The 22,056-nt window shown below is 54.6% G+C and overlaps 1 protein-coding gene across 1 annotated transcript in view; it reads left to right on the forward strand.

Annotated features, from left to right (window-relative positions):
* The window catches only part of KCNH2 (potassium voltage-gated channel subfamily H member 2), a 73,855-nt gene that overhangs the window by 46,530 nt on the left and 5,269 nt on the right, over nucleotides 1–22,056 (forward strand). The window contains exons 6-13 of the mRNA XM_054991636.1: nucleotides 6,033–6,458; nucleotides 8,094–8,481; nucleotides 9,102–9,301; nucleotides 9,596–9,848; nucleotides 12,068–12,261; nucleotides 12,473–12,572; nucleotides 15,322–15,585; nucleotides 18,714–18,906. Coding sequence (XP_054847611.1) covers nucleotides 6,033–6,458; nucleotides 8,094–8,481; nucleotides 9,102–9,301; nucleotides 9,596–9,848; nucleotides 12,068–12,261; nucleotides 12,473–12,572; nucleotides 15,322–15,585; nucleotides 18,714–18,906 — 2,018 coding nt within the window. The remainder of the gene's footprint in view (nucleotides 1–6,032; nucleotides 6,459–8,093; nucleotides 8,482–9,101; nucleotides 9,302–9,595; nucleotides 9,849–12,067; nucleotides 12,262–12,472; nucleotides 12,573–15,321; nucleotides 15,586–18,713; nucleotides 18,907–22,056) is intronic.

Here is a 22,056-nt window from a genome sequence, read left to right on the forward strand (position 1 = left end):
TCATTAACAGACTTGCTCAGATCCAGCAAACTGGAGGGCGTGCCTTCTTTCACTGAGTCCAGCCATCTCGTTTTAGGTCTTTCTCTTCTCTTTTCTTACTGCCTTCCACTTTCCCCAGCATTATTGACTTTTCCAGAGAATCTTCTCATGACGTGACCAGTATACGATAGCCTCAGTTTTGTCATTTTAGCTTCTAGGGAGAATTCAGGCTTGACTTGATCTAGTACCTGCTTATTTGTCTTTTTGGCTGTCCGTGGTATCCGCAGAACTCTCCTCCAGCACCACATTTCGAATGAATGAATTTTCTTCCTGTCGGCTTTCTTCACTGTCCAACTTTCACATCCGTATATAGTAACGGGGAATACCCTGGTTTGGATTGTCCTGGTCTTGGTTCCCAGAGAGAGGTCTTTATCTTTAAGGATTTTATCTAGTTCCCTCACAGCTGCTTTTCTGAGTCTCTGTCTTCTTCTGATTTCTTCATTGCAGTCTCCCTGTTGGTTGATGATTGAGCCAAGGAGCAGAAAATCTTGAACAATTTCTGTTTCCTCATTGTCAACTTCTAAATTGTGTAATTCCTCAGTAGTAATTACTTTTGTCTTCTTGATGTTCAGCCGTAATCCTGCTTTGGCGCTTTCTCCTTTAACCTTCATCAGTAGTCGTTTCAAGTCTTCACTATTTTCTGCCAGTAACGTGGTGTCATCTGCATATCTCAAATTGTTCCTTCCAACTATCCATTGCTAGGCAACCACAAAAACATTACCTGCATTCAAGACTTTGTTTCAATCAGTAAAAGGTGTGGGGGGGGGGGACGGCAGGGCCCTTCTAGGGCTGTTTGGTCCTTTGAGGAAGGGCTCACCAGGGACATGCCCAGCAGCAGCCGCTGGGCACCCCTCTTGCGTAGCTCACCCAGGCCCAGTGGCTTGCTGTTGTTCGACAGCAGCTACCCTAGAAAAGCCAGCGTTAAGCAGTGGTTAAAGTGTCAGGCACAGGATCAAATCCTTGCTCAACTGGGGAGTCTTCCTTGGAAGCTGGGGCCTGCCGTGCATTCTCAGCCTCACCTACCCCACAGAGTTGTGAAAAATGAAATGGAAGAGAATTATCTCATCGGCTTTGGGTCCCCATAGTGGAGAATGGCAGAATATAAATGAAGTAGATAATAAACATAGTTGAAGATGGGGGTGGGGGTGGGGCAGGAGGGTGAGGGGGGAGAAAGAAACAGGGAAAGGGGGAAGGATACGGGGCTGCCAGGAGGCGGAAAAGAGGAAACAGTGTGAGGGGAGGGATACAGGAGGAAATGAGGTGCCCCCTGCAAGTCCTTGTGAGTAGCCCACAGCATGGCCGGGTTCAGGTCCAGCACCCGACACTCTTCTGCTCAGCCAGAGGTTTCCCAGCCGAGGCTGCCAGAAAGGGGAAGGGGCGAAAGCTGAACATGGCGGGGGGGGGGATAAAGGTAGGTTGGCTGGAGGATGGGATGGCGAGAAGGAAGCAGGAAAAGGGGAGAGGCGGTGGGGGGGGAGGACACAGTAGGTGAAGGCAAATAAGATGCCCCCTGGAAAGTCCCTGCATGCCCCCCATTTTTCCTTGCCTAAGAGCCGAAACAGACGAGACGAGCTCCCTCAGTTCAACTTGGGTTGAATTGCCTCAAGGTTTGACGGGAAATGTAGGCATTTCTCCTTCCCGTCGCTCAGAGAAGGAGGGCTCCTCTCGCCCGGCCGCCGCCGTTCCCAAGCGCGAGGGACTCGAGGAGCCTGGAAAGTGGCGGGGGGATGCTCTTAGGCTGGGGCGCGGTGGCGGCGGCGCTCTTGCTGCAGCCACCCCCCGCCCCAGCCTCTTCCTCTCGTCCTCCTTCCTCTCGGCTTCCTTCTCCAGCAGCAAGAGAGGCGGCGGCGGCGGTGAGCAGCAGCAGCAAGAGCGCCGCCACCACCGCACCCCAGCCTAAGAGCATCCCCCCGCCACTTTCCAGGCTCCTCGAGCCCCTCGCGCTTGGGAACGGCGGCGGCCGGGCGAGAGGAGCCCTCCTCCTCCCCCCTCCTCCTCTGAGCGACGGGAAGGAGAAATGCCTACATTTCCCGTCAAACCTTGAGGCAATTCAACCCAGGTTGAATTGAGGGAACTCGTCTCGTCTGTTTCGGCTCTAAGAGGACAAGGAAGTTTAACCAGCTTTGGTCATAAGTAGTTGGGAATGGGACCTGTCCCTGAGGCCCTCCTGTCCCCCCCCCCCCCGCCAGTTAACTGCCTGCTTTCAAGGGTTCCAGAAACAGCCCCTCCCAAGTACCTGTCCAGTGCCCCTGGGGAAGGAGGCCTTGCAAGGGAGGCCTGGGAAGGAAACTGTAATGACCTGCTTTCCCCCAGTAGAAACGGAGAGGTTCCTTTGGATCCCTTCTGGGCTGAGGTGCCTTCTCTGAAGGACCAGAGGTAATGGTTGTTGTGGGTTTTCCGGGCTGTATTGCCGTGGTCTTGGCATTGTAGTTCCTGACGTTTCGCCAGCAGCTGTGACTGGCATCTTCAGAGGTGTAGCACCAAAAGACAGAGATCTCTCAGTGTCACAGCAATACAGTCCGGAAAACCCACAACAACCATTGTTCTCCGGCCGTGAAAGCCTTCAACAATACATCGACCAGAGGTAAAATCACACGCCTCCATGTCCTCTGCTAAGGAGCCCATCAGCCTCGCGGCTCAGCCTAGCTACGGTCTGGTTTACTCTGTGGCCTGCCTCCCGGAAGCTTGTAGTGGGAATGGCTGTGAATAAACGCCCTCTGCACCCCCAAACAATCCATGGATCACCCCAAATCACACAGCCCTGAACTCCAGAGACTGTCCCCTACAAGAAGACGTGCTGGTACTGATCCAAACACTGGTTCTGGAGCTAAAACCTCCTATTTGGCCTGCCTCCCAGAACCATGTCTTGGGAATAGCTGTGAAGAAGGAATTGGGAAAGATAAAATAGGAGGTCTTAGCTCCAGGACCAGTGACTGGATCAGCACCAGCACATGTCCTTTTGTAGGACACAGTCTTTGGAGTTCAGGGCTGTGTGATTTGGGCGATCCAAAGATTGTTTTGGGGCGCAAAGGGATTTTATCTTTCCCAATTCCTTATTCATAGCAATTCCCAATACAAGCTTCTGGGAGGCAGGCCAAATAGGAGGTCTTAGCTCCAGAACCTGTGCTTGGATCAGCACCAGCACATGTCCTCTTGTAAGGGACAGTCCCTGGAGTTCAGGGCTGTGTGATTTGGGGTGATCCTGAGGTGTTTTTTCCACTTCAGCTGTCCCCCCTTCTGCTTATTGATTTGTTCCAGGGGCACCCTACTTTTAAGCGGTTAACTCAAAAACTCGGCTTTTTCGGATGACCCCGTTTAGGTCCACTTAGAGGGCAGAGTCTGCTGAATATGGAGGTATATGATATGTGCCCCCACAAACTTTATTTTGGGGTGCAGAGCTTTTCGGTTTCCCCTAATATTTGTGTTTAGCTTTGTTAATCAGGAACTGCGAATCAGGAACTGGGGGCCAACTTCAGCCTCCTTCATTGGTAACCTCTTTGCCACGGCTGACAGGCTGACAGGCTTCTAGCCAAGGACTGGGCCGCTCTTTTAAACTTTCAGAGAACTTGGCCTCAGAAACAGTACTAGAAAAGTTAGGTTTTGAACGGGCCTTTCACGGGGTGCTTGTTTACTTCCTTAAACAAGTTTCCTGCCCTCCTCTGATTCCAAAATCCTAACTAAGAAGGCCAAAAGAAAAGCCTCCCTTGGCTTCTGCAATCCCCCTGTGGAAGGCAAATGTCTCTCTCCTCCCCTTTGTAAGCTGAGGTGCCCCCCCTCCGCCCGTGGCCCTCCAGGGGCTCCGAGTGGCTGGTCAGCCTCTGGGCTTGCTTGAGGGCAGAATCCCGGCAGTTGGTTCAGAGCCAGCAGCCGAACCGGGGGGAGTGGGGGGGCGGCTGACGGCCACAGGGGCCAGGGCCAGGTTGATCTTTGAAAAGGAGCCCAGCTGGCCAGTCAGCCCGGGCCGGTTCTGGGGGACGGGACGGAGCCTGCTGTGAAGACAGAACGCCGAAGCCGGCAGGGGCAGGAAAGGTCCTCCTGAGCGGTCCTCGGTGGGGCTTCCGCCACAGGAAGTGCTGCCTCGCCAGCTGCTCCGACTCCTTCCAAGAAGTGGGCAAAGGAGATCTGGAAAACATTAAATATTTGGACTTAGAGATGTGGAGGCCTGGAAGAAATGGGCTGTTTTTCTGCTTTTTTCCAAGAACTTTTCCCAATGTTTCCTTCGGAAATTTGGTAGATCATTGAAAAAAGCTCCTGTAAAATATCTCTTTTATTTTGGAATGCATGGAATATGTTTTAAGGCAGGGTTTTGTAAGGTACTTGCCAATGATCATATTTTATTTTATTTATTTATTTATTCAATTTATATACCGCCCATCCCAGGGGCTCTGGGCGGTGAACAGTTAAAATTGATAAAAACAAAAACTAAAATCAATATACAAATAATAAAACAAATTAACAAGGTGCAGTGGTGGGGAGAACCTTCCCCACCCCAAAGGTGGGAGGCTGACATGGCACCGCCCCCTTCAATCACCAAATGCCTGGCGGAACAGCTCTGTCTTACAGGCCCTGCGGAACGATAATATGTCCCGCTGGGCCCGGGTTTCCATTGACAGAGCGTTCCACCAGGCTGGGGCCAGGACTGAAAAAGCCCTGGCCCTGGTTGAAGCGAGGCGGGCTTCCTTAGGGCCGGGGACCACAAGTAAATATTTATTCGCTGATCGGAGCGATCTCGGGGGAACGTACAGGGAGAGGCGGTCCCGAAGATATAGCTCACTCTCAAAGGCTGTGTTCATAATTAAGCAAATACCGGCAAATTCTGTTGAGGAGCAAACACACAAACGGACTCAAGAGTCATGAGAGAGTCTTCGTGTCCACCGCAGGGCCGGTGTTGCAATTTGAAAGTGAGTAAAAAATGCAGCAAGCGCCAGATCCTGATCAGGCCTGCAGCACGGCAGCCTGAGGTGTCCCCCATCTTCGAATGCTGCAGTGGCCGCATGCACGTCCTGCAGCTGGAAAGGCACAGCGGGGGGGGGGGCAGAGCAGCACAGCCCACTGCTCCGCCCCTCCGGTCAGGGTCAGGCCCTCACAACATTTCTAAAGCGTGTTCAAATGGTGGCTGTCACGTCTAGTTTGGATTTAAGTAAACTTGGTAGATACGACCGAACAGCAGATTCAGCAGTTGCATTTCACTTAGTTGGTTCCACTGAATTTCCAGGCCTCTTTTTGTGGTACAGAACTGGAATTACCTTGAAGCTTAGTGTGACGGCAGGATACAGTTGTTGACGGAGCTGGTGTTGTGAGTGAAGGGCCCCCGCTTCCCCCGAGGGAGCCAATCACGTAGGTATCCTGGCAGGCGCAATTATAGCCTTTCTGCAGCACCAGGGGCGGGTCTGTAGCGTTCTCCTGCAAGAACGGAGGACAGCAAGACGGGAAGGAACGATTTCTGAGGTTTAGGGAGGGCAGAAAAGTTGTTGTTGCAAATGCTGCATTTTGCTGTCTTGATTTTTATCGTGCCTTTCCTCCAAGGAGCTCCGAGCAGCATATTTAGTTCTCCACCCTCCCCCATTTTATCCTCACAACCACCCTGTGAGGTAGGGCAGATGGAGGGAGAGTGACTGACTTCCGGCTGCCCAGAGAGCTTCATGGCACAAGCGGGGCTTTGAACCTGGGTCTCTGAAGTCCTGTCTATGCACTGCGTCGTGCTGGGCAGCCGTCTGCTTCGGAGGCTCTCCTGCCGGTTTTCCAGCACTGAGCAGGGGGGTTGCACCCAAGTGCCTTTAAGGGTTCCCCTTCCCGGCTGGCCCTCCGGGAAGCACTCCTGCAGATCTGGCCTTGGAAGAGTCTAGGGAAAGCGGAGGAGGAGTTCAGCCCTAGCTCCCCTGTTCCGGGTTTTGAGGAGGTGCCTCCAGGGGCTGAGAGCGGCTCTGCCGGCCCCCCCCCCCGGTGCCATGCAGGGGCTGATTTCTGCAGTTGCTTCCTCTCCTTGCCGGCAGGTGCTCTCGCTGGGTGCTGACGTCCTTCCAGAATACAAACTCCAGGCCCCTCGCATCCACAAATGGACGATTCTCCATTACAGCCCCTTCAAGGCGGTCTGGGATTGGCTGATTCTGCTGCTGGTGATTTATACAGCCATCTTCACGCCCTACTCAGCAGCTTTCCTGCTCAACGATGGAGACGAGGTGCAGCGGCGGGCCTGCGGCTACTCTTGCAGCCCCCTCAACGTGGTGGACCTCATTGTAGACATCATGTTCATCATCGACATCTTGATCAACTTCCGCACCACCTACGTCAATTCCAACGAGGAAGTGGTCAGCCACCCGGCCAAGATTGCCATCCACTACTTCAAGGGCTGGTTCCTGATCGACATGGTTGCTGCCATCCCCTTTGATCTGCTGATTTTTGGCTCTGGATCAGAGGAGGTAGGCCCCCCCCCTTTCTCATGCATAGGTACATTTGTCCAGCGTCGGCAATGCATGCCCCCACCACCATTGGTAAGCTTCTCTGATGTCGTGGAATGCTTGCACACGGGGCTTTTTTTCTGGGAAAAGAGGTGGTGGAACTCAGGACCGCACAATGACGTCACTTTGGGTCAGCTGGAAGGGGGGGTTAAAAGTTTAAATCGCTCTCGATGAAAATGGTCACATGGCCGGTGGCCCCGCCCCCTGATCTCCAGACAGAGGGGAGTTTAGATTGCCCTCCGCACTGCTGAGCGGCATGAAGGGTGATCTCAACTCCCCTCTGTCTGGAGATCAGGGGGCGGGGCCACCGGCCATGTGACCATTTTCAAGAGGTGCCGGAACTCTGTTCCACCATGTTCCCCCTGGAAAAAAGCCCTGCTTGCACACATTCTGATTGGTTAGGTGAAGACATTGACAAAAAACCATAGGTGGTGCAGTTTCTCTGAAGGGCAAGCCGCCATTTTGGTCTTCGGTTGAGGCTTGTTGATAGGCAGAGATGGAGAGAGAGAGAATTTCTCAGGATGGATATGAACTGGTGAGGAGAGACCCAGCTATGGGATTTCTGTCTTTCAGGAAAATGGTTGGAACAGGCCAGGCAGGAGCAGGTGGGGCTGAAGGAAAGAGGCCTTTGACCTCCTCCCCTTCCCAGGGTGAGGCCCCGGGGAGCTCCAGCCGTGGGGCTTCCAGGAGGCTAGGCTGAGCAGCTTTTCGTTTGGGTGGGGGGCTGGGACCTTTGCGCCCCAAGGAGTGCTAACCGGCCCCTTCCCGCCTGGCAGATACTTGACTAGGAAGAAGGGAGGGGGGAGCTGCAGGGGAAGGAAATGGGCCTGCTGCGGGTGGAGGGCTTGTCTGGCATGTGCCGGTGGGCGGGGTCTTGGTCCTCCAGTGCCTGGGCGGGACTGGCAGGACTGGGAAGCGGCTTGGACCGTGGCTGCAGAAGGAGTCTGGGGAAGTAGGGTTAGTCCTGGAGGGGCCAACCGCCTCTCGCTGGGTGCCTGATGCCCCTGGGCAGGCCAGCTGGGTCTGTCCCCAGGGAGCAGGTCGAGGCCGTCCTTGCCACAAAACAGCTCTTGGGATTTGAATGCCAGCGTTCTTGCGCTGGGGGGGAATTTTGGCTGTGACAGGGGAGGCTGCCCATTTTGAAACAGCTGGCACCCAGGAAACCCTTCCCACACAAGCCAGATGTTCCTCCAGAGGTGGGAGTTAATTTTGGACATGAGAGGGGCTGGAGCTCAAATGGCATCCTGGCCCATGGAGACCCTTGTTTCTAGTGCCACAATTGGCACTGGTGGGAGCAGATTGGGTCAGTGTCACAGAATCTCTTCCCTTCACACTGCCTTCCCGTTTTCAGGCCATGGCTGACCGCTAGCAGGGAAAGTTGCCTTCGATGAAGTTGCCTTCAGGGTGCCTTCTGGGGTGGGGGGGGGGTCCATTCCACTGGAGCCAGGGAGAACATTTGGCCCGTGGCAGTGAAGGAGGCGAGGGGGAACAGGGGCAGTTCTCTCTTTGGCTCATTTTGGGTGCCGTGGCCTCCTGGTTCTGTGGCTGGGGGGGGGGCGCATCATGAGGCCCACTGACTCCACCCGCTCTCCACAGACCACCACCCTGATTGGGCTGCTGAAGACGGCGAGGCTCTTGCGACTGGTGCGTGTGGCCCGCAAGCTGGACCGCTACTCGGAGTACGGGGCGGCAGTTCTCTTCCTGCTGATGTGCACCTTTGCGCTGATTGCCCATTGGCTGGCCTGCATCTGGTACGCCATCGGGAACGTGGAAGGGGAGACCATCGGCTGGCTCCATTCTCTGGGCGGCCAGATTGGCAAGCCCTTCAACGAAACCAACCCCCACCATGGGCCCTCCATCAAGGACAAGTACGTCACCGCTCTCTACTTCACCTTCAGCAGTCTCACCAGCGTCGGCTTCGGGAACGTCTCCCCCAACACCAACCCGGAAAAGATCTTTTCCATCTGCGTCATGCTCATTGGCTGTGAGTGTGGGGGGTGGGGACCGGGAGCCATGCGGGGAGGCAGAGGTCCCGCCTCTGCGCACCCAGGTCCTTCAGGGTGGCGCCTTGGGCGTAGAGCTAGGCTTACAGTAGACAAAGTGGTGAGAACCACTGGCCCATTTGATCAAAAGCGTAGGCCCCAGTCCAACAAGGAAACCTTTTGGTGGGAGATGTCAGGAGCGGAACCCGTGACTTAAGAATGGGTGGACGTTCTCTTAGTCCTGTCCATGTGCAGCCAAACACCAGACTTTCTAACAGGAGCGTGAGGACCACCTAACATATGCCCAAGCACGAGCTTTCACTGAGGTCTGACATCCAGTGGCAAGAAGTTCCGCTGGTGCTGGCCAGACCTGAAGAACGCTGCTGTGCATGCTTTCAGTGTCCTGATTTTGCACATGGGTGTTAGCCTCAAGAAGCGCATTTGATAGGTTGCTATGGGAGATCTTCACAGAGCATGGGCAGAGCCACGAGCGTATGCATTGCATGTGCTCATGCACTAAGGCCTTCCACAGCCCCTGTTTGCAGCAATGCCTTGAGGCCAGGCAGGGTCTCGCTGGCCATGGAGGAAGACGAAATCCTCTTTCCTCCCTCTCTGCTCCCAGCACTGATGTACGCCAGCATCTTCGGAAACGTCTCCGCAATCATCCAGCGGCTCTACTCAGGGACAGCCCGCTATCACACCCAGATGTTGCGTGTGCGTGAGTTCATCCGCTTCCACCAGATCCCCAACCCGCTGCGGCAGCGCTTGGAGGAGTATTTCCAGCACGCTTGGTCCTACACCAACGGCATCGACATGAACGCTGTGAGTAGGAAGCAGGCTTGTTGCCCCACCCAGCCCCACAGGGAGGTCCTGGCTCTGCTGTGGTGGAGGTGCCCGTGAGTGAGTCTGGGTCTCTCTTTAGGGGTCCCCTTGGTGGTCTCGGTGGGGCGCAAGTGTGGGGGGCCCTCCACATTCGCTCTGAGCACTTGCAACTCCCCCACCCACAGGCTGCGCTCCAAGGCAGCCCCTCCTGATCAGTGAGGCCCTCTTCTTTCCCAAGCGGAGGTGAAGGTGGCTGCTTAGCCCCAGCCCCTCCCCGCTTCCTCCCCCCTGCAGGTGCTGAAGGGCTTCCCAGAGTGCCTGCAAGCCGACATCTGCCTGCACCTCAACCGCAGCCTACTCCAGAACTGCAGACCTTTCAAGGGGGCCTCCAAGGGCTGCCTGCGGGCCCTGGCCATGAAGTTCAAGACCACCCACGCTCCCCCCGGGGACACATTGGTGCACGCTGGCGATGTGCTCACAGCCCTGTATTTCATCTCCCGAGGCTCCATCGAGATCCTGCGTGGCGACGTGGTGGTGGCCATCCTAGGTAAGGGCAGCACAGAGAGTGCAGGACTGAGTGCCTGCCCCTTCTTGGAGAGCAGGGGTCTTCCGACGTATCCTGTCGCTCGCCCGTGGTGTGGGGTCTGCCGTCCCCACCTCCAGGCACCTGGCAAACATCTCTTTGGGGCAAAATGCTGGGCTGGGCAGACCCTGACCTCTGGCCCTGCAAGGCACCCTTTTATCCTGATAGACCTCCCGTTTCAACTCGTCTTTCTGTTGGTTGGTCTCTGTCATTTCCCTGATCTCGATCGCCCCCTCAGTGGCCACCTTGGCTGTCTTGCGACTATCCCTCGGGAGTGTCCAGGGCTCCTGGAAGTGCCGGTGTGGCTTTCCCTCAGGCTTCCCCCCAGCTCCCCCCCCCAACCCTACCACAACACCTCGGTGTGCCGTTTTCAAAATAACATGCATAAGCCTTCCTTTCCAAAGAAGGCAGTCTCCCCAACGCCACGTCAGTCGTAATTTTAGTTGCCCTGTCTTGTACCTTCTCCAGTCTCCCGTGGGGGGGACCAAAATGTGGCAGCCCCCCTGAGGATTTTCTCTTCCACTGCTTTCAGTGATGGGTTCTGCTAGCCTGTTGGATAGAGGCTTCACTTCCGGTCTTTCTTTTGTCCCTCTGTCCCTTGTTGGCAAACAGGTTTTGCAGGAGGCTTAGATGCCGCCCAAATCCTACCAGACCTGTTGATTCAAACCGCTGAACTGCCCTCTAGTTGGTGTGAGGGAGGTGTCCTTCAGAGGATCTTCTGAAAGGAGCCCTTCAGCCCTGCCCTGCTGGAACTGAGCCATCCTTCCCGGGAGATTTCTTGGTCTCTTCCCATTTCTCTTCTGGGGTCTTTGAAGCCAGCACGTCTCTGAGGACAGTTTAGGTGGCTAACCGTGTTGGTCTGCAGTAGAACAGCAGGATACGAGTCCAGTGGCTCCTGAGAGACCAGCAGGATTTTCAGAGTGTAAGTCTGAAGAAGGGAGCTCTGACTCTCAGAAGCTTACACGCTAAAAATCCTGTTGGTCTCTGAAGTGCCACTGGACTCGTATCCTGCCGTGGCTCTGAGCTGCCGATGTTGCTGCTCCTTGAAAGGCAGGCCTGAGTCTTCCCAGAAAACCTGCAGCCCATATCAAGGACTTCCAGGAATAACAATAATTTCTCCAAAGATCCAGCAGCATCCCGAGTGCATGAAACGGGGAGGTATGCCTGCCTGTTCCCTCCTCCACCACCTGCTTCTCCTGTCCGTCACAGTGCCCCTGGCCCCAGGTGCCCTCTTTTCTGCACAGGTGCTTTATTGGGAGAAAACGGGGCCACTCATGGCCCCCTCATCCAGCAAGGCCTGGTGAGGGGGGAGGTGGTGATGGGGGGGGGAGTCAGAGACACAGAAGGTCTGCTAGAAAGGAGGCGCAAAGGCCCGCCTGCCAAGGGGCAGAGAGAGAGAGGACCCATGGCACAAAGCCCACAGGTCACCTCTGCCCTCCATCTTGATGTGTCCTTGTCTGTCTGTAAAATTCACACACACACACACACACACCCATCAAGGTTGTCCTTCCGGCCTGCTGCTCCGCTGGGGGGGGCGGGTACTGGCATGGCCTCAAACGCTGACCCCGCTTTGAGCCCAGGGCACAGACCCTCTCGCTCACTCTCGCCCGGTTTGCCTGCATGGTGTGGGCAGTCGCAGGCCTCCAGGTCTGTCAGGTATTTTCCGTGGAGGCAGCCCACGGGAGTAAGCTTGGCACCCAGGGCAGCCCCCGCCTGATGGTGCCAGGAATGACGGGCTCTGAGCAGGCGTCACTGCAGCACAGAGAGGCCGCGCGGCACAGCAATGGAGGCCCACTGAGACCTGGATTCGCATCCCCACCCATCTGGGAAGCTCCCCTTGGCCACCTGGCCTACCTCACAGGGTTGGGGGTAGCTCATGTGGAGGAAAGAGGGGATAAAAAGGAAACATCAGGGCAGTGGCTGATGAGCTTAGATGGAGAAGCAGAGCCCCGGAGGCCGCAGGGCCCTGCAGCAGGGAGTGCCGGGAAAGGTGGGACATAAATACCTCCGCGAGTGCGTGAGCAGAGAGGAGGGGGCCTGAACGGGGCCCTGTGTGGAGCCCTCCCCGCCCCATGGCTGGCTTGCGCTGATCGAGACTGATGGAGGACCCACCCGGAGGAACGAGCAACGGGGAGTCAGCACGCAGGCGGGATGCATTTTGCCCCCTCCTCTCCCCCCTCCAGGGAAAAACGACATCTTTGGGGAGCCGCTCAACCTGTACGCCCGGCCTGGCAAATCCAACGCGGACGTCCGGGCCCTGACCTACTGCGACTTGCACAAGATCCACCGGGAGGACCTGCTGGAGGTCCTGGACATGTACCCCGAGTTCTCCGACCACTTCTGGTCCAACCTGGAGATCACCTTCAACCTGCGAGATGTGAGTCCCGTTCCCCCCAGGGGTCCAGGGGCCCCTTCGGCGGCCTGTAGAGCAGCTCCGGGCGGAGGAGGTGGACCGGGAGCCCCCCGAGCCTCTCAGCTGCACGGGGCAGACGACGCGGAGCCAGCCACGTGCCGCTCCCAGGCACTCGTCCTCCTCTGCTCCAGGGAACATTCGCCCCCCAGCTAATGAGCTTCGCTTGTGCCTGCAGACTAACATGATCCCTGGCTCCCCTGACAGCAACGAGATAAATGGCGGCTTCAACCGGCTGCGTCGACGCAAACTGTCCTTCCGCCGACGCACTGAGAAAGGTGAGGGGGCAGGGCCCTAGCCCAGGTTTACAAAGTATGTCATTATTATCCCCACGACAATCACCCTGTGAGGTGGGTGGGGCTGAGAGAGCTCTGGAAGAGCTGTGATTGATCCAGGGTCACCCAGCTGGCTTCAAGTGGAGGAGTGGGGAATCAAACCCGGTTCTCCAGATTAGAGTCCTGCTGCTCTTAACCACGACACCAGACTGGCTCTCCAGCCTTTTCCTTCCACCCACACTGTGCACAGTTAGGGGCTGAGCAGCCTTGGCCTGCCCCCAGACCATGTGGGGGAAGGGTGGGGGGTGGGGCTAGCCCTTCAGCCACGATTCACTTTCAGCCTTTGACATTGGTCTCCTCTCGCTTTTATCAACACCTTAAAAGAAAAACAGAGGAAGGCCTTTTCCTGATGAGCCCTAGGTCTCTGTATAGGGCAGCTCCCTTCAGTCATAGATAGCCGTAGATAGACCTCTCCTCCACGGAGCGCCTAAACCCCTTCTGCAGCTGCCCCCGTTTGTGGCCACTGCAGAGGCTGGTTGCAGCCTGATTTGTCCAGGGTGGGAACTGCTCCTCCTTTTCAGCTTCCGTAATGTTGATGTCTGGGTGCTGCCATGATTATAGAAGTGGACAAAAGAGGAGCAATTCTCATCCTGGACAAATCAGGCTAAATTCAGGAGGCTGAAAGACAATTACCCAATACTACTTTCTACAAACAGCTCTCCTTGGACCCTCTCAGGAATACAAAAAAACACAACTATACAGGATTATAAAGAAATTACCCAGGCACATACAGGAACAAATCTATATGGACTCACCACAGGAACCGTGAGTGGGCACTTTCTGTCTTCTGCCCGAGACACATAAGCCCAGCACCCCTGGACATCATCTTGTCTCAGGCATAGACACCGTCACGGTTGGGGTGTCTGGGTACACATACTCCGTTCTCAGACCGTCAGTGCCGTCAGTGTCCCCAGTTGTGAGTGCAACACCAGTCTTTCTGAAAAAAGGACAATCTATTGACAGTCTTCCAGGAAACACTATTTTGGCAGCAATGGATGTTGAGTCTCTATACATCAACATCCCCCACAAATAAATTTATTGATAACATTTTTATCATCTGGACACATGGGAGAGAAGCCCGGGAGGAATTTCACCAGGCCTTCAGCAACTTCCACACCACTCTCAACTTGACCAAGAATCAGTCTACACCAGAAGTACATTTCCTAGATACCACAATACAGATATACGATAGAAATATAAAGACAACCTTATACCGGAAACCTACTGATAACGAAACATATCTATGTGCCTTCAGTCACCATCATAAACACACCAAACAGTCATCTTCTGCAGCCAAGCCTCACGCTACGGCAGCATCCCCTCCAGTCCCTCTGACCGAGGGTCTCACCTGCGGGGTCTACAACAGACATTTCTGGAATTACAATACCCGCCTGATGTAGTAAGGAAACAGACAAACAAAGCCGGAATGATCCCCAGGGATGGCTACAGGATAGGGCCAAACCAAACCACGACAACAATTGCACACTCTTCACTGGACAAACAGGCCAGTCCCTACACAAAAAAATAAAGACATAATTCTGATGTTAAAAATCACAACACTCAGAAACTAGTGGGAGAACATTTTAATCTTCCAGCACATTCCAGGGCTGACCTAGGATTGGCATTCCTCAAACAGAGATTACAGTGTGAGATTGCGGGAATTGAGTTCATTCAAAAATTCGGCAAACGAATTCCTCCCCTGCTCTAATCGAGCCGACTTGCACTTTGCACTGGTCCCTTTGTCCCCCCCCCCCCCGCCGCCGCCGCCCTTCTGACCGGGATGTAAGGGCTCAGGTGCCTCCGTTCCTACTTGGATCTGGTGACGGGAGCTGTGACTCTCGGGAGCTCCTTCCCTGGAAATCTTGCTGGTCTTGAAGGTGCTCCTGGACTCAGATCTTGCCCTTTTGAAATTCAAAGTGATTGTTTTAGATGCGGGGGGGTGGGTGGGGGGGGCATCTTTTGAACTTTGAATTTGATTAGCATGGAAGCAGAGCGGAGCAGTGGATTGTGCTTGGGTCAGGAAAGCATGCGTGCGGGCACCCCTCCCCGCTCCTCCTCCATTTGAATTTGAAGGCCCCCCCCCTTCCCCTCCACTGCTGCACAGAAGGAAAAACAGAAACTCCCGGGAGCCGCTCCGTTTATCTCCTGCATCTTGTCCTCAGCATGAAAAAGCCACCCTCCAAAAAGAGTCCAAGGGCCAGAGGAGGGCTGAGGTGTCTCATGAAACCCCCACCCGGGAAGAGGTGCTGCGTGGGCCCTCCTGGGCTGTTTCCCCAGTCAACTGGGAAGGGGACCGGGCTCCTGCCGCAGGGCAGGGGCCACCACTGACAAGCCCCCCCAGGGCAGGAGCTTTGTTTCTGCCCAGCACCTAGCCCCTCTTCCCCCCCCCCCACCCCATAGATATTTGGTGAACATGAATGAGCAGGCGGAGTTCCTGCTGGTGGCCGGGAGCCCTGCATAGAGGCAGCCAGACTTCTCCTTGCCCCCCACACGTTCTGGCAAGGCTCCTCCTGTGGCACAATTCTCCTTTCCTCCCTTCGTGCAGTTGAGCGGCTCCCTCGCCTCTCCCTTTTGGGGATTTCTGGGCCCCTGGCTGTGGTAGTTGTGGGTGGGAGGGAGGGAGGGTGTTATTCCCGCGGGCCCCAGCATCTGCCCTGGATTCAGCCGGGGTTTTTCTCTGTCTCCTGCACAGACGAGGCGGATGCAGGGGAGCTGAAAGCCCCGCCGAGGGCTCTGTCGGTGGGCCGGAACTGCCAAGGCACCCCCCGTGGGCCACCCGGATGGGACCCCTGCCTCAGCAGCTCAGCAGCCTCCAGTCCCCCCTCCAGTGATGAGGAGGAGACCCCCATGCCGGCCTCAAACGCCACAGAACTCTCACCGTTCTGCCCTGCTGGGGAGCCCCCTTCCCCTGCGCCCACCGAGCCCAGAGTCAGCGACACGTGCAACCCACTTTCAGGTAGGTGCATCATAGCCTGCTTCAGAGGCCCAGCGGGTCAGCCGGCCAGAATCCCACTTGCCCCCAGCCGGAGCTTGGGAGGGAGAAGAGAGGGCCGGGGGAGCACGGACATGTACCACACGTTCCAGCTACTGCCTGGTTGAGGCCTTCGCAGGAATCAGAGGAGGGCTAAACGGGACGCGGGGTGGTTTGTGCTCGAGTGCCTGCTCAGGGGAGTTCCTTGTTTCTGTCCCGGGCCAGAAGCCACGGAACGGATGCACAGAGGGCCCCCACGGCACGTGTGCTCAGGTGAGTGACCTTGTGGCTTTCTAGGAAGAGTGTGGTGGGTCTGAGCCTGGAGTGAGAGTGAGGCAGCTTTATTTGCCCTGTGGAGCTTCACATCGAAAGCTCTTTCCAGCTTCCATTTTTCTTGCTGGACTGTTTTCAGTCATGCTTTGTTGGTGTTGGATTTTATTTCGGATTCTGCTGTGTTGGAGTTGTACACCCCCCATCAGCCCTCCCTCACGCATGGGGAGGCCACATTTCCTGCCCTCCTCCTCCTCTAGGGGCCCGCTCCTAGAAAAGGCCCTGGCTGAGTCATCGAGGGCCAGTTCACACGTTACAAAGCCCTAGTGTGTGACTGGCTTGTTGACAGACCTGGTCTGGGACGTCTGTGCTTGGGACTCCAGACTGTGATGTGTGGAGGGGACAGGGAGCGTAAGGCCCCCCAGCCGCATTGTGTTCCTGGCCTGAAAGGGCCCTGGGGGGCCACCATTTGACCCTGGAGTAGGTGATGGGCCTGTAGCCTATTGAGTGTCTTTAGTTCCCATCCAATTAAGGGGTCTGTAGCAATTGACTGTGAGAATTGTTCTCTGAGCTAACTGGCAGCAGAGACCTCATAGGCTCGAGAGAGAGAGAGAACCCGCCGAGAGGGAGATTTCCCTCCATAGTGCAGTAATTGTCAAAGGGGTCCCGTGGTTTGATCTTTTACAAGCAAACCAAGTAGAGACTTTCAGGGAGTTCATGAATTTTATTGAAATGAGTCCTAACTCTTTTTATTAAGCAAGAACTTAAAAGATACATACAAACGCTAATTGATCCTCTAGATATTGATAAAATGCATGCAAGGAAAATCAGATCTCTTAATATTTCTCAAACTCAACCGAATACGTGAGGTGTAAAGTGAATCAGGCTTCATCTGTCTTCGAATGCTGTGAATTTTTTTGAAGCCCATATTTATTATTTATTTATTTATTTATTTATTTAATTTATAGTCCGCTCTCAACACAAGCGGGCTCAGAGCGGATTTACATCAAAAATTTTAAAACAATTTAAAACGTAGGTAGCAACCATAAGATGCAGCATTTAAACATAAACAAGGCCTGCATATGCAGACAGGCGCGAGAAGAAGAGAAAGGCCTCACCGAGATCTTCCCTTAAGAAGCTTCGTCAACTCTCTGCTTGGCACTCTTTATAGAGAAAGCGATGCCTGCAAATTAAAATAAATCTTTATAATTGTAACATGTGATCGTCCTGTAAATAAAATGATTAGTCCCCAAAATGATTATCAGATAAGCAACCCAGGTGCACTGAATTATATCTGCTAATGTTCATTAATTTTCTGTAGCAATATTAAAAAGCTAATTTAACTCACACTTAAGAAGTCAACAAATCTTCTGTTTCTTCCACTAACTGGCTGTTAAAGATGAAAGCGGCGCTTGTTGAACTCATCCTGACCATCTGGTGAACTTTCACAGAAGTTCAGAGAAGGACCTCACAACACTCAGGATTTTTTGTGATTTAAAACCAAGCCCGTGGTGGCATATCAGCACACACAAGTTTCCTCAGCGGGGTAAACCGTAGTCCCTCTAGGACGTTGCCAGTCAGGAGAGCAGCACAGCGGAAAGGCTGTGCACCCTCCCCCCCCCCCCCCCCGGAGCCCTGCATGGGATCAGGCCCACTTCTGCCCAGGAGTGAAGTTCGGAGCTTGGAACGCCCAGGGAACACCTGGCTGATGAGCAGAGCGGAGACAGGTGGTAGGCCGCGTCTTCGTAATGTGCGGGTGAGCCCGTCCAGCTCAGGTGCCCCAGGGCTGGCTACAAGCAAAGAAAGATGGAGAAGGGGGCCTCTGCTGCACCGTGTAGTGCCAGGTTCCCGGCAGGCGGACACGGAGGTTCCGTGCTTCGGTCCCGTGGCTCATAACCCTCGATAGACCTTTCTTTTGGGGTGATATTTTCCTGGGAGACCTCATCAGGCTGATTTAGATGTGAGAGTGCTCCTGAGAAGCTCCCATTAGCCTTCCAGTATCACACAATTAATCTCCTATACATTGAGTTCGTGGGGACTATAGCACACAAGTCAATACTCTTAGAAAATCTTTTCCTCCGTTTTATTTTTTATTAAAATATAACTAGTAACATCTTTGTTATTGAGTAACTTAAAAGACCTTCCATTAATTTTACATAGGTCATGTGAGGATGAGAGCCAAATGTCTCGAGTCCCCAAAACTTCTTACTCAAAAGTAAGGAGGTCCACAAGGCACTTCTGCCGAGAAGCTGATAATCCATTCTGACTCACCTCTTTATCAGCTTTCAGAACCATAGCCTGGTTGGGTGCACACGTATGACTAACTATCTTTTAAGGATTAGGTATTTTAAATCATAACACACTATATCCAAAACAGTACTCACAAGTTTCTCATGTGCCTGGTTACCAATACACCATGTTGTTGAAACATCTTACATTCTTGCCCTGCTCAGGCACTCTTTGCTTTTGGGCCCCGGGGCACACCTCCATCTCTTGATGGGAATGAGACCATTCCTGACCTACTGGAGGCTCTCGTGACCTGAAGCTCCCTGGCTCCCCCCAAGGCCGTCCTGGGCTTCTTGAGTTCTTATTCAGTGTGTCCCTGCGTCTAGCCGACAGAGCGGTCGCCTTCCATGAAATTCTGAACCAAGACTGGCAACTGTTCCCATGACCCCGTTTTTAAAAAGCCACCTGTGCTGGTAGGCATGAGGTCATCCAGTGGCAATGGTTTCCAAGTGTGGTCCCAAGGAGCGGCCTCTTTCTCTAGCCAAAAAGCTTCCCCTAGGACAGAAGCAGAGCGGATGCCTAGCTGGGGTGCTGACTCCCTCTCCTCCACCCTGCAGGGGCCTTCTCTGGCATGTCCAACATCTTCAGCTTCTGGGGCGAAAGCCGGGAGCACCAGTACCAGGAGCTGCCCCGCTGCACCGTTCCTGCCCATACGGCCCTCAACATCCCCCTGGTCAGCAGCACCGGGAGCCGGCGCCATCGCTGTGAGCTGGAGAGCCGCCTTGACCTGCTGCAGAAGCAGCTGAACAGGTATGGGAGCATGGGGCGGGGGGGGGGGGAATGCTTGCTCCAGTAAAGAGCTGTGGGGGTTCCAGAGGAGCCCTGCCCCCGTCCTGGCCACTGACAGCTGCAGCCCCGGCTTGGCCCCAGGAGCACTCCCTCCAGGCCAGCAGCAGCACCCCAGATTTCTCCTTCCTCCAGCAGCCTGCAGGTGTTGCTTTCTGGCTGCTGGGGACTGCACGCGCAGTCTGGGTCTGTGTTAGTGTTGTGGGAATAATGAGCCGAGTGGGCAGCGCCACGTGGCAGGTGGGCGGAGGTGTCTCGTGCACAGGTGCAGCTGGCACAGGAGCTGTTTCCCAGGCTGCTGACTCGTGGGCCGTCTGGTCTTGAGTTTCATCTCCTTTGCCTGCAGTCTCACAGTGAAGACCTTTGGGCTGTGGAAGCAGCTTCTGCCGAAGCAACGTTTTTAAAAATCTGCACAGCCGACCAAACCTCCAGTGGCCTGTCAGAAGCTTTGCTTGGCAAAAGCCCCACCTGGCCACACCCACTTTCTAGAAACACTGGAGGAGGGGCACCAGGAAAAGTGTCAGCGGGCACAGAGGTTGGGGGCCCTCGCTTTAGAAGAACTCACTAGTAGCTACGGGATTGGACGCCATGAATATGCCGACGACACCCGGCTCTGTACCTCGATATCTAAATCTTCTGGTGATGTAGTAGAAGTACCGAGTCGCTAAGGGGACAACTGTTGTCAACTGGCTAAGAGCAAACATTGGCATTGAACCCAGGCAAGACGGAAGGGATGCTGGTTGGAGAAGCAGAGATCTTGAAGGTTGTGCTTCCGACCTTTGATGGGGTTAAATCGACCCTCACTGATGAAGTTAAGAGCCATGGGGTTGTACTAGATCCGGCGCTGCTGCTAGAGAAGCAAGTAAACACAGCTGCAAACAAGGGTCTCTCACAACCCAGACTAGCTCAGAAGATGGCCCCCTAACCTGACACGCCCGATCTGGCCCCCTGGATCCATGCTGTGGTGACCTCGAGACTAGACTGCTGTAATGCACTCTGTGTAGGTCTCCCCTCAGAGTCAACTCAGAGACTTCAGTTGGTGCAGAATGCTGCATCTTGTTGACTCTCAGGAGCTAGACAGAGCGTGCCTATCACTCTCATTCTGCAGTCACTCCATTGGCTGCCCATCACTTACGGGGCTCCATTCAAGGTCCTGACTACCACATTCAAAGCCCTTCGTGGCCTTGGCCCCTCATACCTGTGCAATCATCTCTCCTCCTATGTCATGCCACTGCAGCTTTGCTCACCCGAACAGGGCCTTCTCCAGATACCACCCTGCATTGGGCAAAATCAACAGCTGCCCCGCACATGGGCTTTCTCTGTGGTAGCCCCCACCTTATAGAACGGTTTGCCTGAGGAGGTCAAGGAAGCGCCCACTCTCCTGGCTTTCCGCAAACTATGCAAGACTGAAGTATTCAGGAGGGCTTTCTACCCAGATTATAGGGCTGTGTCATAAGAAATAGCTCAGAAAGATGCATTTGTAGGGACAGGGACTATACGCTACTCTGTTGGGTACTGTCTGCTAATGCAGACATCGCCTACTACAGAGTTTCCGTGTTGCTAAAGATGCCGTGTAAATGAGTTGTGCTTGGTGTCAGGGAGATTTTATCTCCTTGCTTCTGCCTCCATCCCCTGTTGTATCTTTCACTGAATGTCCTAACAGTGGTTCATTATTGCACTTTGCTCACTGAGTGTCCTAGCCGTTGGTTATCTTGTATTTTCACTTGCACTGTATAATCCACCTTGGATCTTATTGAGAAAGGTGGACTATTACAAATAAATTAATAACAACAACAACAACCTAAATTAGATTCACTGATAATCATAGATGACTGGAATGGAAAAGTAGGAAACAAAGTAGAATCAAACGCTGTCAGAGAATTTGGACTAAGATTGTGAAGTGAAGCCAGAGAACAACGCAGAATTATGTGAAGCCATCCGTTAGTTCATAGCAAACATATGCCAACTGAATAGATATCACTGGGTGGCCAATGCGGGAATCAAATAGATTATATGATCGGAAACGGAAGATGCAGAGAAACTCCATCCTCTGCTAAAACACGACCAGGAGCCGATTGGGCGGCACACCACAAATGGTTAATATCAAAAATCGGAATAAAGCCAAATGTAAAGACCGTGTAAGAAACAGATTTGCATGACTTACAGTGTAGTCTTGAGGGGCGAGGGGAAGAGCCGGACTGCTGCCAGGAGGCTGGGGTGCGACAGACACCCTCCCCCCTGTTCTGAGGCGTCCCTGGGGCTGGGCCTGCCACGGGAATGCTGGAGGTGCTCTGGGGCGGGCGGGAAGGGGCCTGCTCTGTGCCAGCCAAGAGCTCCACGCCTCGAGCACAGGTGACAGTTTCTCTCCCGTGGGCAGGTAATCTTACATGGGGCGCTTCGCCAAACATTGGGCAGCCCCCCCCCCCCCCGCTGCTGGCACTCCCACGCCAACACGGCTAGAGTTGTGTAAAGGCTTCAGGGCCAGGCAGAAAGGGCCCCTGCCCGGAGCTCTGTAGACACCTGCTCCAGGAAAGTGCCTCCGGCGTAGCCCATCTTCCTCCCCCAGGGCTGAAGCCCCACAGCAGCTTGACCCCGCCCTTCTTGTTCAAAGGAGGTTTTACCTCTGGGCTCTTCCCTTGCTCCCTGTCATGCTCCCCGGAAGCTCCCACATTTAACTCCCCCTGTTTGCACTCTGTGTTGGGGGGCACCGCCGGCTGCTCTCTCCTCCCCTTGTCTCACCTCTGAGGAACTCGGCTTCCTGCTGGGGCCTGCAGCGCCTCCCTAGGGCCAAAGAGCGTCAGGCTGTACCAGGTGACTCCCTCAGTCAACAAGTGCCCCAACCCACAAGGACATTGTGCTTGTAGCAAGCGCAGAAGCACGGTTGACACTCAAGCAGCCAGTTTTCTCCCAGCCGCCTCTGGCTGTCCTGGCCTGAGGCTCTGCATCATCCGGGGTTAGCTGGGATGGGAAGGGAGGGGGCAGTCGTCCTCCAGGGGTCTTTCTCCTCCCGCAGGCCCCCACTGCAGACAGTTGCCACATCTGACTCTCTGTTCCTTGTTCGGGGATCCAGGGCCAGGTTAGGGATCCTGCTCAAACACTACCTACTGAGTCGTC

The sequence above is a fragment of the Eublepharis macularius genome, chromosome 11 (assembly GCF_028583425.1).
Source record: "Eublepharis macularius isolate TG4126 chromosome 11, MPM_Emac_v1.0, whole genome shotgun sequence".
In the NCBI taxonomy this organism is placed as follows: Eukaryota; Metazoa; Chordata; class Lepidosauria; order Squamata; family Eublepharidae; genus Eublepharis; species Eublepharis macularius.